Source organism: Gavialis gangeticus, unplaced genomic scaffold (assembly GCF_001723915.1).
Source record: "Gavialis gangeticus isolate Ggan-Ray unplaced genomic scaffold, GavGan_comp1, whole genome shotgun sequence".
NCBI classification, from domain to species: Eukaryota; Metazoa; Chordata; order Crocodylia; family Gavialidae; genus Gavialis; species Gavialis gangeticus.
In genome coordinates, this window is record NW_017729014.1 from 21720730 (window position 1) to 21737218 (window position 16489).

The 16489-nt window shown below is 57.0% G+C and overlaps 2 protein-coding genes across 4 annotated transcripts in view; one reads left to right on the plus strand and one right to left on the minus strand.

The window, feature by feature from the left end:
- Nucleotides 1-8955, plus strand: part of FAM131C (family with sequence similarity 131 member C) — a 21310-nt gene extending 12355 nt beyond the window's left edge. The window contains exons 2-7 of one of the 3 annotated variants that reach the window (XM_019511972.1): nucleotides 114-491; nucleotides 2276-2311; nucleotides 2591-2680; nucleotides 5625-5807; nucleotides 6449-6559; nucleotides 7202-8955. In XM_019511972.1, coding sequence (XP_019367517.1) covers nucleotides 114-491; nucleotides 2276-2311; nucleotides 2591-2680; nucleotides 5625-5807; nucleotides 6449-6559; nucleotides 7202-7551 — 1148 coding nt within the window. In that variant the 3' untranslated portion in view covers nucleotides 7552-8955. Of the gene's footprint in view, nucleotides 1-113; nucleotides 492-2275; nucleotides 2312-2590; nucleotides 2685-5624; nucleotides 5808-6448; nucleotides 6560-7201 lie in introns of those variants that run through there. The other 2 variants (XM_019511973.1, XM_019511974.1) reach the window with 2 other exon arrangements.
- An 897-nt stretch (nucleotides 8956-9852) lies between these two features.
- Nucleotides 9853-16489, minus strand: part of LOC109293845 (chloride channel protein ClC-Kb-like) — a 24212-nt gene continuing 17575 nt past the window's right edge. Inside the window, exons 11-20 of the mRNA XM_019511975.1 lie at nucleotides 15774-15858; nucleotides 15128-15301; nucleotides 14521-14590; nucleotides 14059-14169; nucleotides 13612-13825; nucleotides 13128-13261; nucleotides 11952-12058; nucleotides 11451-11534; nucleotides 10315-10401; nucleotides 9853-10064 (exon numbers count right to left, since the gene is read on the minus strand). Coding sequence (XP_019367520.1) covers nucleotides 10017-10064; nucleotides 10315-10401; nucleotides 11451-11534; nucleotides 11952-12058; nucleotides 13128-13261; nucleotides 13612-13825; nucleotides 14059-14169; nucleotides 14521-14590; nucleotides 15128-15301; nucleotides 15774-15858 — 1114 coding nt within the window. The 3' untranslated portion in view covers nucleotides 9853-10016. The remainder of the gene's footprint in view (nucleotides 10065-10314; nucleotides 10402-11450; nucleotides 11535-11951; nucleotides 12059-13127; nucleotides 13262-13611; nucleotides 13826-14058; nucleotides 14170-14520; nucleotides 14591-15127; nucleotides 15302-15773; nucleotides 15859-16489) is intronic.

The following is a 16489-nucleotide window of genomic DNA, read 5'->3' on the forward strand; positions in this document are numbered from 1 at the left end:
GTCGGTCAAAATGGTTTGGGGTTGGGCAATGCCACAACTCCCCTTTCAGCGGGAAGGAAAGAGCAGATACCAGGGTAGCCCACCTCTCCCTCTCTCGCCTTCTTCCCTTGCAGACTTCCTCACAAGTGCTCACAAGGAATATCCTGCCGCCAGCAAACCCAGCCAGCCAGAGCGCTTGCCCACTGCCCCCCATGAGAGCCAGCAAGGGCCGCCGGCTGCCGCGGCGAAGACCGTCAGCAAGGTAACGAAAGAGCCGGCTACCGAGGACAAAGATCACGCACGCTGCCTGGAGCAGCCAGGACGGCACGTAACCTGTGCGTGTGCCAGCCTGGGATCCCCCCAGCCAGCCACCCCCTCCCGTACCAGCCCCTTCTCCCCCAGCACCACAAGAACGCCTCTTGCATCTTCCAAAGGAAATGATAACTGGTTTGGATCTAGACTGTGGACCCAGAAGAGATTGGGAACTGGTGCCGCAGCCTATTGGAAAAGAGGTATTCTGTGCCCACCACCTACCTATGCTCTCTCCACTAGGCCAGACGGCTCTTTTCGTGGTCTTTCGTTCTGCACGTGTCTATACCACTCTGGCCACAGCAGCCCAAAGCTCACTGGGATCTAATTTATTTCGGCTGCCAAGAAGCAAGCTAAATGTATCGGCACTGAGCTCCCAGGAGCTGCACGCTGACGCTGTTAGTCGGCGAGTGGTACCCCAGTTAGCTAGGTCCACGCTGCAACGTACTGCACGATGGAGACACCCACAGAAAGCTGGGCTTCTTCCTGTTTGTCAGAGGAGCCCTGTTAATAACAAGCTGTCTCCCTCCTAGTCAGACCTTTGGTAGCCTACCCAGGGTAGGTACCATCTGACGCTTTCACCACATCGAATGAGCATGAAAGGATTGTACCCTCCAGCCCCCTAATACAGGCATTACTCATATTCTGTGTGGGCAAGAGGATTTAGGACTCAGGGAGATAACTGCAGCGAGAGTTACGTACCTAGTAGTATATACCTCGCAGAGGCTGCACTGAGGCCACTTGCCCAAGGCAAGAGGCAGAGCAGGGAATCAAACCCACAGCTCTCGTGGCCCAGCAGCAATATAACCCACAGCCCCCCGTCCAGCTTGGAGAGCGTGACTGATGGAAGCAGGCTGAGTGCACCCCAGTAATAAGCCCGCCACTGACAGCATCGCTTTGCTGAGCAAGCATTACCTTAAAGGCAGAAATTTTTGACTTTCCAGCCCTGCCCCTGCCCCTGCCCACATCTGGGCATCCCTCGTGCTGTTCCCCCTGACAGATTCAATCTGATGTGCACGGCCACCTTCAGCCTGCTCTGATTGCTGGCTCTCTCCAGACAGAGCCGGGCAATGAGCAAGATGTGCTGTCAGCTGGAGGGAGAAAGCGCCTGGGAGGTAAACAAGGCGAAAGCAGTGACGCACGGGGCTGGAGCAAGGCCAGGAGCAGGGGAATGGGAAGGAATGAATAAATAAAACAGGATAAGCAGGAAGGAGAGCATCAGGTGCTGAGTCCAGCCGGAGCAACCTTTGGGGAGACCTGCAAGGTTATCGTTGGGGTGCGTAAGCTAATCGTGCACCCCAATCCCAGAGCCCCATCAGTGCACATGTGAGCAGAGCCAGGGAGGAAGGATGGTCCAGCAGTTAGAGCACTAGCTTGTCATCTGGGAGAGCCAGGCCCAAGATGCTACTCTGCCACAGAGGTGTTGTGTGACCTTGGGCAAGTCACCCAGCCTCAGAGCTCTCCAGTTCTGCCTTCTATAATAGGGGCACTGTGTCTGTGATGGGGGCCATGGATGGGCCCCGTGGTGAGCACAGGGTTGTCCTGCAGCCCACACCCCATAACCCCACAGCAGCAGTGTTGGTAGAAATGGCACGGGGGTCCCTGCCCGCTGACTGAGGCAGCCTGCCCTGTGCCAGCAGGTACCTGCTTCCCCCTGCTAGCCAGAGGATCGTGGCATTGGGTGCAAGGGGGGCAGGAAAAGTGAAGGTGAGTGCCTGGATAGCGGACACGCAATGTAAAATGTTATCTTTCCTCGCTCTGGAGCTCCTGGTGGAGGAAGACATCTGCCGTGCCCAGGAGTCTTATTCGGCGCTTCCTTGTGCTAAGTGCTACCCCCAGAAGTGACGAAACCCACCCTCCCCGGAGTGCTACGGCCATCTCCGTCCCATAAAAGCCATGCAGGGGATCATGGAGGAAGGGGGACCTGCAGATGGGGTAGCTCTGGGACTGGCCATTATTTTAGGCGTTCTCCTCTGCTCTGTTTCAGGAAAACCAGATGGATTTCTGCTGGGACCCGCTGCAGGTGAGCGCAAGCTGGCTGCTCTTTGCCTCACTTGGTTTCCCATGTCCAGACAAGCTTTAGGGGCAGGGGGTGCTACTGTAAGAGGGGCAGCTCGTACTGAGCTTCGGTGGGAAGAAGTCGCCCCCAGGTACCATCAGCGCTTGGGGCTGCTGAGCCGTCTGGGGCTCCTTTAGCTCAGAGGTCTACAGGATTCGTCCGTCATTCCCGTCCCTCTGCATGGATCTGGCCAAGGCTGCTCAGAGCCCCCCCTGCCACCTTTACCATCTCCTGTCTCTGCAGAAATGTTTCAAGACCTCCCATGGGATTCTCTCCAGCTCCAAGTCGGGCTCCGGCACTTACAACGTCACAGCCCTGGCGACCTCCTCTCTGGTGGGTAGGTAAAGACCAGCCCTCCCTTCTTCCCATCTTCTTCGTCTTTCTATCAGTGGAGCCCCAGCTGGAGATACTCGAGTCCTCCCTTGCCAGGTCTCGCTCCAAAAGCGGGGAAACTCGGGGCTCTGAGCATTTGAGAAAACTATCTCGAGGACTCGTGGCAGGACTCTCATCGTTCCCCATTTAAACAGCCCCCGGGAATGGTTTCAAGTCCTGTGCTGTCCCGGTTCTCTCTCTCTGCCCTGTTCAGACCTGGGTGTCATCCAGCCTGACTCCCTCCAAAGCCAATTTGCAAGGACCCTTGATATCTCAGAGGAACAGGCCTGGGAGAGCTCACAGGGCTGATAAGAGCCAGGACTTGGCTTTAGGGAAGAGAAAAAGGATCATTATTGTGCCCAACCGCTGGCCACACAAGCCCTGCAGTTCTCCCAAAGGCTCGGATATGGGCTAACACACCTGAGATACACCCGAGTCTTGACTTTAATGTGCTAAAGGGCCTTAGTTCGGTCACTGCTTCGGCCTAAGGTTGGGGCTGGGGTGAATGCCATTGCCTAGCCCAGGGTTAGGGTTAGGGCCAGAGGCACAACGAGGAGTTTTGGTGTCCTGGGGTGTGGGTGCTGAGCACTGCGGAGGTTGATGCGAGCTGCTGGTGCCCCACGGCAGGCTCCCCTCCAGCAGCCCATTGCATCGGCTCCAAGGGGGCTGCCATTCGGGCATGCCTCTAAATCCCCCCCATAATTATGGCTGGGGCTCCCTGCCTCCCTCCCTGCACGGGTCCAGCCCAAACAGAAGCAAGGCATGGGAGCCTGTCCCAAATCTGGGCTCTCGCATGCCCGGTGAAGCCAGGGGAATTTTTCTGCTCCAGGAGCTTCCCAGAGCAGTGCTGTCCACCGGCATAATTAATTGAGCAATGTGGAGATTAATAAAGTGTTTGTTTCCATGGAGACAGCAGTCACTAAGCTGTCTGGCCAGACTCCCTTTCCTCCGCAAAGCTCACGGTGCCCACGGCTGAGTGACAAATGCTCGGCTTTGATGGCCGCTGGGGAGGAAGCAGCTGGGGCAAACTGGGCAGAGGAGCAGGAAGGTTTTGGGGTGATTTGGTGGAAATGCCACAAACCCTGCAAAAGCCCCAAATGTTCAGTTTTTCCCCAACGAACACAGAGTCCAGTGCAAGATGGCCACTCCGAGATTCACAGCCCAGTACTGCCTCCCCGGGCAATTCTCCATCCCCATCCCTGGCTCTTATCCTTATTGCCGGAGCAATGAATCCGGTGACCGCTCTGGGAAGGGAGACATATCTGAGGTGTTGCATCCAGACAGAAGGATTTAGCAGCTATGGCCATGCAGCGTGTCCAACTTGAGTCAGGAGCTAGAAGTGGAGGGTGTGGGGGACCCAGAGAGAGAGACAGGGTGTGTCTACACATGCACTTTAAGGCTCATTTGCCTATTTTAATGCACATTAAAGTGTCACTAAAAAAACATGCTTTTTAATTAATGTGCATTAAAATAAACTAATGCACATTAAGCAGCACTTTAAAACCACGCTCTTTAGTTAATGCACATTTGCCTAGTACCTCACAATGGATTTAATTATCTAAAGCACGTTAATGCACGTATCGATGCACCCAGTGAGAGATGCGCGCACAACTTTTTAGAGCCCCTTCCCAGAGGTAGAGTCGGTGCTTTATACCCAGCATAGCCAAATCCCTTAGAGCCTCGTCAGACCCCTCCCTGATGGGGCCTTGACTGCCTTTTCCAGAATCAGACCCACAGCAGGGAAAGCAGACCTAAAAATGAACTTCTTCGTTCCCTAAGGATGCTCCCAGGTCGTTCGGCCTTCTGTTCGGAGAGCTGGGGCTGGCATGTATGCAGCATGTGCGATGAAGCCAGCTCTAAAACAGGCGGTTGCCACTTGCACCAGCACAAGGCCTGATCCTTAGCCGGCACCTCACCGGCTTCAATGGGCTTTTGGGGCAGCCCCTTGGTGACCTGCCTCCCAAAGCTCTAGGGGTTTTCACCCCGGATCCAGCCCAAATCGCCGAGGACAGCAAGGTACCGAAAGCAGTCACCTACTCCAATTCTGATCTGGGTCTGGCCGGTCCTATTAGATGTCTGTGGGGACTGGACCCCTACTTGTTGAGTGTGGTGACTTTGCAGCTGCTGGTTTAGGGGCTGGCCCAGGCATAATGAGTTTGCTAGGCCTCAGTGTCATTCCTGATGGACTGCTGTCCCCGGTGCCAAAAGGATCACCCTCTCCATGGCAGTATCTGATCCTCTTGGTAGCAACCTCAGTAGAAAAGCAAGGCCATGGGATGGGAGAGCTCTGGAGCCTGAACCCTCTTGTCTCCAGGACATGGGTGAAGTGTCCAGTGCTGTCGTTGCAATGCTGTGCCGGATCTGGGGCTCCTTATGCTCTCATCAGAGCATCTTGAGGAGTTTCCTTCCCATGGCCGTCACTCCAGCCCCTCCCACCGGTGCTTAATTCACTCCTAAAAAGAAAAGGACATTTTCTATGGTGCAACATAGCATCTCTCTGCTTGGAACGACCGTGGCTAGCGCCACTCGAATGTCGCTGTTTGCTGGGCTTTATTGAGGGCAGCTAAGGCTTGCATGTGAGTGCCATAGAAATGCACCCTCCGTGAGAGGCAGTGTTTGCCAGCCAAGCGTCCAGTAACTCTCTGTTCAATGAGACGTGCCAAAGCAAAGCTGGGATGCTCCGGGAAAAATGCCTAAAAGCATCATCCGTACCGGAAGAGTGGCAAGAAGAGGTCGCGTGGGGCTGGAGGGACGGGGTGCTGCTGCGGGGAGACATTAAGCCATCCAGAAAGGAAGCCAGGCTGTCATACAGATGGTTCCTCCCATGCCCAGTGTTAGTGCAATCGGTCCAGGAGCTCCCAACCTTGCCTGCTCCCATCGAGCTCACCCCGTGTCTCTGCTCTAGGGTTGGTCCAAACCATCAAGGATCACATCACCAAGCCCACAGCCATGGCCCGTGGCCGGGTGGCTCACCTCATCGAGTGGAAAGGCTGGAGTGCCCCCCAGTCGGGCTGGGAGCCATCGCTGCCGGATGAAGACCAGTATTCCTACCTCACCGATGAGCTGAAGGAGGCGCGATTTGCAGCAGGTAGATGGGGAGTCGCGGGCAAGGCAGCTGCAGACCGCCCCAGCAGGTAGCTGCCAGGAAAGCGACAAGCCCGGCAATGACTGTGTCTCCCCGCAGATCCAGGGCTTGTCCTGAAGAGTTCCCTAATTTGACCAGGGGTACCTGGGTATGTACTCAAGCAGGGTGGGGAGTGAACAGCGGGCAGAGTCGATGCTGGCCACGCTGCTATGTCGTGTGCCATTGACTATGACTACCAAAACCGGTATGCATTAACCAGGCTAGCCCAATGGGCTGCCTAGGGCTGCCAGGACCTAAAAGCTTGACCTCCTTGTCTAGCCACAGAGACCCCCTGCACTAGGATAGGAACAGGTGATCCCATCCCAGGGTTTCCTGGAGTGTCCTCTGCAGCTGGTGATGTTGCTCACTGCTGGAGACAGGACATGAGGTGGATGGAGCATGGTTTGAGCCAGCCTGGTAGCACTGATGGACCCTGTGGGTTTACCAGGGAAAAGCCACATGCTCCTCTTGGTTACTCTACAATTGATCCAGGCAGAGACTGATTCCAGTGGGATGGTTCCCTGGGACAACCACAGTGAGAACCTGGCCTGGCTTCCCTCCCATCCCCTCTTCACCCGCATTGGGTTTCCTGTGGTCCCGTCCAGGTGTAGCGGAGCAATTTGCCATCACCGAAGCCACCCTGAGCGCTTGGTCCTCGCTAGATGATGACGAAATCAACTATGGAGGCAGCTCCCAGGATGTCATACAGCTTCCAGGTACCTCCTCCCTGCTCTGTTGTGATCAGGCTGCAATGCTGCTGGTGCCCCCGTTCAGAAGTCATCTCCCCTGCAAATCCCGATCGGGTCCCTTCCGGCACTGATTGCAAAGCATGCAAATCCAGAGCCCTTTCGAAGGGCTGCAGTCCCTTGGCAGCTCCCCTCGCTCTGGGAGCAGCAGAAATAGGCCCAGCTGCCACACTTTGTGTGTTGTGGGACTGGTGTGCAACAGATTCTGGCTGGGATCTCGATGCCCCGCGCACTGGTGTCTTGCACCAGACACCATCTGGCCGTGGCCCTGTGTATCATCTTCCAAGAGGCTGTCACAGACTCCTCTTTGACTAGCCAGCTCTGCCTCCCTGGGGTTTCTTCCACAAAGCCAATGACAGTGGCAGCATTGGAGCAGGATCAGGGCTCAGATGTACCAAACACCCTGAGCTGCATCGGGAGGGCGCTGGGGTGGGCAGCACCTCTGAGAATTGGGGTCTCGAGATGGGCACCCAGAATCAGTAGCTGTCAAAACAGTTGCTGGCCTTGGGGTGCATCTGTCTCAGGGCCCTGTAAGTTGAGAGTCTCCTGGTTTGCTTTATCCTGCTGAGTCTCTAACAACCTCCCCCCATCTCAAAATACCTTTGCTTGCAGACCTGGAGGGCATCTACCGACAGGAAAAGATACTGCCCAGTCCCCAGGCGATCAGCAGCCCGCAGCTGGAAGGCATCCTGCCAGCTTTCTGCCCCTCCGCGTGCACGTCCCCGCCGCCCTGGGGACACCCCACGGCAGACGAGTGGAACTCAAGTGTCGCCTCCCTGGGGACTCTGCCCTGTGGCTCCCCCCACGCCAGGAGCTCCCGGCTAGGAAGCGTGCAGAAGGAGCCGGCCAGCTCAGCCGGAGAGCAGGAGAGCGCGAGCAGCACCCTCCAGCAGCGCCTCACCAGCTCCCTCCGCTACGTGGACAGCAGCTCCCTCTCGGAGGATGACGTGTTTTATAACTAGATGCTCCCTCCCCGCTCTCCCCAGCGCAGGAGCGAGCAGACAGGGCCGGGGCAGCAGGGAGATCTTCTGCTCAGATCACTCGCGCTCGTCCAGCCCCGGCTTCCTGGACACTTGCAGAAGCAGCTGTCTCTGGGTTCACCGTGGCATGCGGGGAGAAGGCCCCTGCAGCAGTGCCCGCTGCGACTGTCTAGACAGAGGATGGCAAGGAGGGGACTGTCTCACTGCGTCTCGTCTAGCCCTCCAGAGCAGGCCACGACTGGACTGATGCCACGCGCACCACAGCTGAGGCTCTGATTTGTTTCCGAGGCCACTGGTCTGCATTGAGTGGCACTGATGCGAGAACAAGGGGGATGGCAGGCACAGCCGGGCTCCCTCGAGGGCTGGGAAGCGCCCAGAAGGCATCCTCTTCCCTGTGCATTTGATACCTGCTCTGCAGCTGCAGCCGTTTGTCCTAGGAGCTTCCAGCGTGTGTGTGTGGCTTATGCACCAATGCTTTGGTTTCTTGTCTCTGTGGAGCTCAGACAAGCACCTGGCAGGTTTAAATATAGGCCCATCCCCAGGCTCCTCAGCCTGCCCTGTTGCAGACAGGCATTCGGCTCCATCTAACCCTTGGCACTGGTGGCTTGGGCAAGGTGCAAGCATGAGCTGGCTAGTAGGAGGGAATCAGCCTGAGGTTCAAAGGCTGTTAGACCCCCGTGTCCCATTTCACTCCAGTGGCAGCCAGGCTTCGACCTTCCTGGGGCTTCTTTGCAAAGCCCAGCCTAAAGGCTAATGCAAGCAAGCTGGTTACACTGGTTCCTGCCTCTCAGTGGTGTTCGAATGCCAAGCATGTGCCAGCGATGGCATCCAGGAGCTTGGAGCTGCTTGGGGAGGGTCTGCAGGAATGGCCCTGCCCTCCTCACCAGGCTATAGCATCCCCATTTGAGGATATGGTCACAATATGTTTGTGCCCGGTCTGTGCCCCGCAGCGTGGTGATCTACCACCATCACTGTGCACATCGGGCTCTGTGCACTATCACTGTGCACATCTGCCTAGGTGTCTTGTCCTGTGCATGGACCCTACTGTCCCACACTAGGGCCCTACCCTGCTCTCTTTGTGGAGGAGAGAGGAAATGGGTTAGATGGGAACCCCAGACTACCTTAGGGAGTTGGGGAACAGCTGAATATTATCAGTTAATGTGAAGGAGGCAGCTTGATGCTGACACCTGCAATAGGACCCGGGTGGAGGGCGGCATCTCTTGCAGGCTCCCTGCCACTGAAGTGGACACCTTAAATCTGGGACTTTAAAGAAAGCTACTTGCAGAGCTGTTCTTCCTGCAGCTGAGTATAACTTATGGCCACACATCCTCTGCTGCCCCAGGGCATCGCCCGAACGCCCCCCTCCTTGGCCGGACACTGTACAGTCCAACGCAGCCGACACGTCTCCTTTCCCAGTGAGCTGTGTAACCTCCCAGCTGGTTTCCCTCGTGCTGCCTGGAGACAGATCTTGTGCGCCTTAGCAACGCTCCCTGCAGCGGCGAAGGGAGCGGGCCCCGGGGACAGGTGGGGGGCGGGGTTGCTGCAGTGGCTGTGACGTCTTTTCCTCCCTATGTTCTGTATCCTTGGAGAAATTAAAGTGATCGATGAAATCTGCATGTGCCTGGCTTTGTCTCTGATCCAATGCACCCTGGGACTGGAAACAATGGGCTTCAGCGGAGGCAGCCGCATTGCTATGGACATAACCCCCCAGCTGCAGCGTTTCCTCCGGGGGCTGGCGGGAAGTCCTCTTGCTCCTCAGGCCTGCATATCGCTCCATTTGGGCTCGGGCAGTGCTACAGGATCAATGGGGGACAGCAGCTTTAGCCCAGGGATGCTATGGGAGAAGGAGATGCCTATGGACACACACACGCTGGGAACTGTGGGAGCTGGGTGGCGGGGGCAGCCGCGGCAGCCAAGTCAGAGCAGTGACTGGGGTTGCCCATTGCTCCTAAAGGATGTCGCCCTCTGTTCTAGAAACCGGTGATATCTGGACCCGGGACTTTCTGTACCAAACGAACAAGGAAAAAGCACTCCAGGGATTAAGTGGTGGGCTCTTACTTTTAGTGGGCCTAGAGGGTGACAGCAGCCCCAAGCCCATGTGTCCCAAGCACGTGTCCCCCTGCTACAGCCATGGCAGCCTGGACTTGCCCTCTGCATTGACTGCTCATCCCGACGTAGTGCACTATTGCTATCACGGGTGAGGGCTGGGCTCTCAGGGGCAAAGAGCTACAGGCACATCTGCTATCACACACATGGAAAGGAAAGGCAGGAAGGAAAGGCAAGCTTTGAGGAACACTTTAATGTACAAGAAATGGTTTTGGGGGAGCAAGCTATGTGGTCTCCTTCCAGCACTGGATCTGTGTCTCTCCCTGGCCCTGATCGTTGCTGCAGGGATGGGGGTGAGGCAGGGCACAGGGAGCGGGCTGTTGTCCAAGGCTCAGAGTCTCTCACTTGCCTGTCTTCGGATTTGCCAGATCTTCTATCGCCTTCTTCACCTGCAGGAGAAATCAGCCGGTGTGTGAGGCTCCTGGCAGGCATGCGGTCTGTTCTCATCTCCCCATCTGAGCTGGGGAATGAATGACACCCCCGCCCCCATTTGCCGAAGGGAGAGTCATTCAGCCACTTTCCCCACACCCTCTCCTTGCCCAAGACAGGATGAGGCCTGGGGCCTCTGCACATCCCCCTTCTCCCCGGACACCACCCCAGCCCCAGCTGTCCTGATTCCCCTCTGGCCAGAGCCCATACCTCGCTCCTTGAGACAGCCCCGACGACTCTCCCTAGGGAGGTGACGAAGACACGCTGCAGATTCAGCAGCTCGAACAGGTGGTGGGTCTGGAAGAAGGGGGGAGGTTGCAGGGGGGAGGAAGCCATGACCCATGAACGGGGTTGCAGGAGGCAGCTGCTGGCAACTGGACTCCAAAGTCCCAAGCTCTTACTTTTGCAAGGTGGGCTTCCTTCCCTCTTGCAAAAAAGGCTTTGACCTCCTCAGTGGAAGGGGTGTCATTCTCTCAGCAAGGCAGGAGGAGAGGCCTGTGTGTCTGTGCCCTTGGGGTCCGGAGGGCGTTTCTACACAGAGGGAGCCCAAATCATCTGCACCCTCTCCAGCCATCCTCCCACAGGGCGGTCTCTCTCCTCCCTCCCCACCCTGTGGCATCTCTCCCCCTGTGCAATGGGGTGACTTCGATTTGGTAGCCCAGGGCATCTGTTTGGAACAGATTTGGGCAACTTCACCGGACAAGGAGGGATAAAGGCTCCTGCCCTGCCCTGCCGAAATTTCCGGCAGAGAAGGCAACTCTGCAGTACCCACCACCCGACACTAGATGCCGGCCTCCCTGCATGCGAGCACCCAGGGGAAGAAACAAGCCAGAATAACTCCGGCTGGTACCCAGTGTCCCCCATCAGCACATCTCACAGCACCGTGAGAACAGGATGTGGAGATGGGCATGGGCAGGGGAGCTGGCTGCTCCCCTGAGCGGGTCTCCCTACGTGTTTTATCCTGCTCTGCCCCACCGTGAGTCTGGGCTGCATGCACAGCCGTCTGCGAGTGAAACAGCCCTGAGTGCACGCCGCGTTGACCTGGGGAGACAGCTGCTAGGAACTGCTCGGTGAACACGTTAGCACTAAGCACCTCCAGGGAGAGCGCACACAGGGACCTGGCTTCACCAACATCCCGGTGCCTCGGGTGGGTTGTCAGGGCTTGAGTAAAGCAAGCATCTGCCTGTGGATATCGTGGAGCTTTTCCACCCTGTGGCGCTTGCCAGCTGTGGTGGCTTCTGGCTGCAGCTGGAGACCGTGATCAGGGTAATAGCCAGGGCAGTCCCACCCCTCCCCTGGCTGGGCCCAGCGCCGCATGTCCCAAATCCCCTTTCTGGTGTGGTTACCTGGTGCAGAGAGGTGCAAGGAGACAGCTGGAACGTGATGGGGTTGATGGTGCAGTCTTCTCCTAGTGTCCCGCTGCAGAGCACCTGTAAGGGAGGGAAACAGAGGCAGAGGGGCTGCTGTCTCCAACAAGCAGGGTGCTTGTGCACAGTGCCCGCAGCAGCATTTCCAACCTCTCCAATGCCAGGTAGGGAGCAATCCTGCACAGGCTATGGGACGGGGCTAGACTCAACCAGGAAGCCTTGATGAGGACTCTACCATGGGGCATGCAGGCACCCCTCCTACAGCAAAGGCTCTTCCTGGCCAGGAAACCTCCCAGCCCCCTCCTCTGGATGCTTGCTCATCAACCGTGATTGCTCTCCAAGGTCGGCACCTTCTCCATGCCATCAGCCCATCCCAACCGGATACTCGCTCAGCCTCTTTAGGGGGCAATGGTAGCCACTTCCTTAAGGATCTCTCCCCTGCAGAGCTGGGAGCAGGGGAGACAAGGGCTCTGGGCTTACCTTGTCCTTCTCCCCAGCCTCCTGGGAAGACAGCTTGGCATCTTCATGGGTCTGGAGGAATTTGACCAGCTCAGATCTTGGTACCGTGCCCACCAGCAACAAGGACTCTGGGGATGAAGGAGGGGAAATCTGGGAGAGGACTCTGCACAGGCAGTGGGCAGGTGGTTCAGATCCCTTACACCAATGGACTGATGCCTAATCGTGGCACCGAGCTGAAGGCACACTTCTTCCACCCAGGCGGGCAAGGAGCGTGTGTCCTCCGGGGAGGCAACTCTGCACCAAAGGCTGTGCTGAGCCTTAGGCACACAGTAGCTCCTGCTATTGTCACCAGAGCTAGTTTAAGCTATCTCAGGGACCTCTCCGCAATACTGTGCAGTGCAGACATACCCTTAGACGCTCCTCCCGACTTTCCTGATTCACTGAGACAAAACTCAGAATATCATCTGCTGTAGCAGCAGCAACTCCTTTCCTCGGTGGCCCTACAGCTAAGGGGAAACACCAGCCATTTCCAAGGGAATTGTCTCAACCCAGCGCTGCGTCCAACCCAGGCAGCGGGTCTGACCCAGTCGTCGCCCAGACCTGCAGAAGTAGGGCAGCAGCAGTGCTCAGCTTCTGCATCTGGAGCTGAAACCATAGACGAAATAGGGCTGGAAGGATCCTCAAGAGGTCGTGGCATGCAACCCCCTGCTTGCGACAGGATGATCCCCATCTAAACCACCTCGTCTTTGTCTAACCCGCCTGTAGGACCTGCCAGAGCTAGCGACACCACTGCCTCCCAAGGCAATCTGCTCCGCTGCATCACCGCCCTCACAATTAGGAAGTTCATCCTATTCATAGGTTGTTAGGGGCTGGAAGGGACCTTGCAGATCATTGGGTCCAGCCCCCTATTATACCACCTCAATCTCCCTTTTTACAATTTAAGCCCATTACTTCTTGTCCTGTCCCCCCCACACACACAGAACGGTCACCCTCCTCTTACAACAGTTCTTTTTGGGTATTTGAAGAAATAATCCTCTTTTCCAACATTTCCTCATATCATAGATGGAAAGAAAAAGGGAAGGGGAAGGAAGAAAGGATGAAAGCCCTGGGGAGGGGGTTAGAGAGGAGAATGAACAGCCCCAGGAGGACGGGGACAGCCGGGGACATCATCGGGGACACAGCCCCCCCCTCTGGTACCTGCGCTTTCCACGATGGGATACTCCAAGTCATCCGTAGAAGTCACGACTTGGAGGATTTCCTCAAAAGTGGCCCCCTTGGGCAGGACGGCAAAATCAGTGTTCATGAACTGGTCGGTGGTCACACGGTAGGAGCTGGAGGAGGAAGGGCCGAGGGTCGGAGAGGGAAAGGGCAATTCTCTCCATGAACCCTGCGCTGAGGTCCCTTGGGCTGCCAGCACCTCCTGGGTATGATGTGAGCCAGACGCAGACCCCCCCGACTGATGTGAAGGCTTGATGGTCCTTACCGTGTCCAGCCAAGCTAAGGACGGTCCTTGTACCACCGCCCTGCCCCTACGCCCAGCACAAGGTGGTCGCTGCACCACAGCGGGGCTCGGTTTCCAACCCCCATCCCCTTTGGCTCCAGCTTGCCCTGCCACCCACCCACCAGACCAACATAGCTCCCCTCCAAAATCTAGTTTCCCAAAGGAGAGAGGAGGCCTCACTCAATGTGCCTGCTCCTGATCCGGGGCAAATAGGGCAGCTTCTTCACTATGATGGTGCCGTCGTAGAAGGAGGGCTGGAACTTCTGGGCAATAGCGTTAGCAATGAGCACGGCCATGATGACGGGCAGGATGTGGGCAATCTGCCCAGTGACCTCAAAAACCAGCAAGGCGGTGGAAATGGTGTGAGTGACGGAGCCTGAGAACGCTGCTGCCCCTGGCAAGAAGACAAGAAAACAAGCAATGACCTCTTGCTATGGCCCAGCTCTCAGATGGGTGAGGTCTCCTGCCTCAACCAGATCTAAGGTAGCCATGGCCCAGGGCTTTGCAGAAGCTACAGGTCCAGCCCCTGAACTCCTGCATTTGCAAGTGTAGTGTCTGCAGCCTCATTCATTACCTCTTACCCCCTAGCAAGGGCTCAGAACAGGAGTTCACGCGCTGCAGACTCACCAGCCAGCGCATACCCTCCAGGAACAATGGGGTTAGCGGCGCCGTCTAATTTGATGCCATGGGGGAAGAGAAAGGCCACCACTTCCCCGATCAAACGCCCAATTGCAGCACCTGGACAAAGAGTCAGAGCTGAAATCAAACCATGCCCAGCCTATAGTGGGTCCCGAGTGGGGCAGAAGCTCAAGTGCACAGAGCGATGGTCAATTGTACATCCCGCCGGGGCAGGGACCCAAGCTCACGGGGCTGCATATGGGCCTTGCTGGGATTTCTCTGTCTCAAGACCTTCCTGCAGAGTGAGCCTTGGAGAGCTGAGGGACCCCAACAGCCTCTCTCTGCAGAGGACATGCACGAGCTGCTCCAGCTGGCCGTCCGTATGCCCAGCTGTGGTAATGGGCTCAATAAGATGGTCCAGGTAGTCCCAGCTGCAGAAATGGTTCTCCGCCCGGGGTGACACGGACTCACCGTACACAAAGATCGGCATGAAGTACCCAGCTGGCATTGGCATGGTAGTGGCCAAGATCATCATCCAGAACTTGAATAACAAAGACAAGAGGGAGAAAGTGAAGGAGACCTCATGAGGTGGTCTGCCAGATGCCCCCTGCCTGGCCCTCCCTTCCCCAGGATGTGCAGCTCGGGGCACCTGGAAGGAAGTCTTCTTCTGGCCTGGGCTGCAAGGGCTGTGCTGAGCTGGTCTCGGTGCATGCATTACTCTGCAAGCCTTTCTGGGTCTCAGGACCAAGCATGAGATACAGGTGGGCACCACAGGAGCTGCTGGCCAGGCTTCCTCTCAACTGACACAGGGTTTTCCCTAACCATAACCAGACTAGGGCTTTCCCCCAGGGAAGTCTGCATTGCCCTCGCAGCTTTAAATGAGCTGGTTCATGCACAGGTGGCAGCCACACCAGGCCAGCCCACTGGTCAGCGCACGCTAACAGATGCTGCTTCTCGGGTGGGTTTTGCAGTCTTCTGTGAGCTCTGCTCTAGCAACTGCACTGCTCCCAGGACCTCCCCAGCTGATCCAAAATTACCTCTGGTAGGTCTACCCTGCATTGCTGCCCACCCTGCCTACCTTCAACACTATGAAAATCATCAAATTGCCATAGATGGTGATGTTAGGGTCCCACCACTCCATCCAGAGGTTTTCTGGGTCAACTTGAGGAGGCCTGGCCAGCGAGGCGTTCTGGGAAAGGGCACCCCAGGTCTGGTTGTCAAAGAGGGAGGAGAGGTACTCCTTTATGGTGAGCTGGGGAGGAAGGAAGGAGGTCTGACTAGCAGAGACAATGAATGCATCCCCCACAGGCCCACCTCCTCCTGGCCGCCGTGGCTGTCCTCAGAGACGCGGCCTGATTCTGCTGCCAGCTGCCTTCAAGGGTAACTCAATGGACATCCGTGGCATTGCTCATGGGTAAAATTGGCCCCAGCCCGAAACGCTTACAGTCATATCAAGCCTGGGATACCAGCTTCAGGGCCAACGCTGGCTTCAGAGGGCGCTCAGGGCAGACAAAGATGACTTAGGAAGTGGGACGAACAATTTGCAGAGAGGAGCTGGAAGAGTAGCCAAGCTTAGAAAGAAAGTCTAAGTGAAGCCACAAGTGAGGAAGGGGCCAGATTCCCTCTCCAAGCTGTGGACAGAAACACCCGGGTGTGGGCAGCTCCATCCCCAGTGACCAGAGGACACACAGGGCCCGGAGGTGGGGGGGTAGCTCAGGACTTACCCTGGAAGCCATGAACTGCCCCAGGCTGGGAGGGAAGGTGATGGAGGACAGCACGAGGGCCACCAAGGCAGAGTACAGCGGCTTGCTGAAAGAGGCAGGTCAGTCACACCCATCGCACTGCCCTTCCCCGACCGCTCTTGCTCTGGACTGTCACCTCAGAGGTCCCTGAAAGTTGATGCCTATGATGTTCATGCTCCCTTCTCCCCTCAGCAGGGGCTGGCAGCCAGCAAAGGTGTCAGGGAAGGGGGAGTTTCCTCTTCCAGCTGCAGCAGGGAGGGGAGCCCCCCATCGCCACGGGGCAGGGAGCGTGGGGAGTCCAGCTGGAAGCAGAAGGAGACCACTCCAGGGTGCAGATGGGTCTCCACTGCCCGTCGGGCACAAGGGACTTTGGATAGGACCAAGAGGCAGCCAGATGCTGTGCTAATTCTCGGGGGATAAGGACCAGGCTGTGCATCCAGTGCAGCAGAGCGGGTTGGGAGGTTGGCAGGATGAAGAGAGGGCAGGGGAGATCTTTGGCCATATGCACACAGAGCTATCCACGTGTCTCCAAGCACACCCACCAGCCCACTGCACTAAGCTGTAAAAAAACCCTCCCTCCAGCATGCCTACTCCGTTGCCAGCAGCTGGGCGGTGAGCTTGTTCCTCCGGACGTATCCCAGGAGCCAGCGCTGACAGAAGAGATACGCACAGCCTATAGTCCCACAGATCACCCTGTG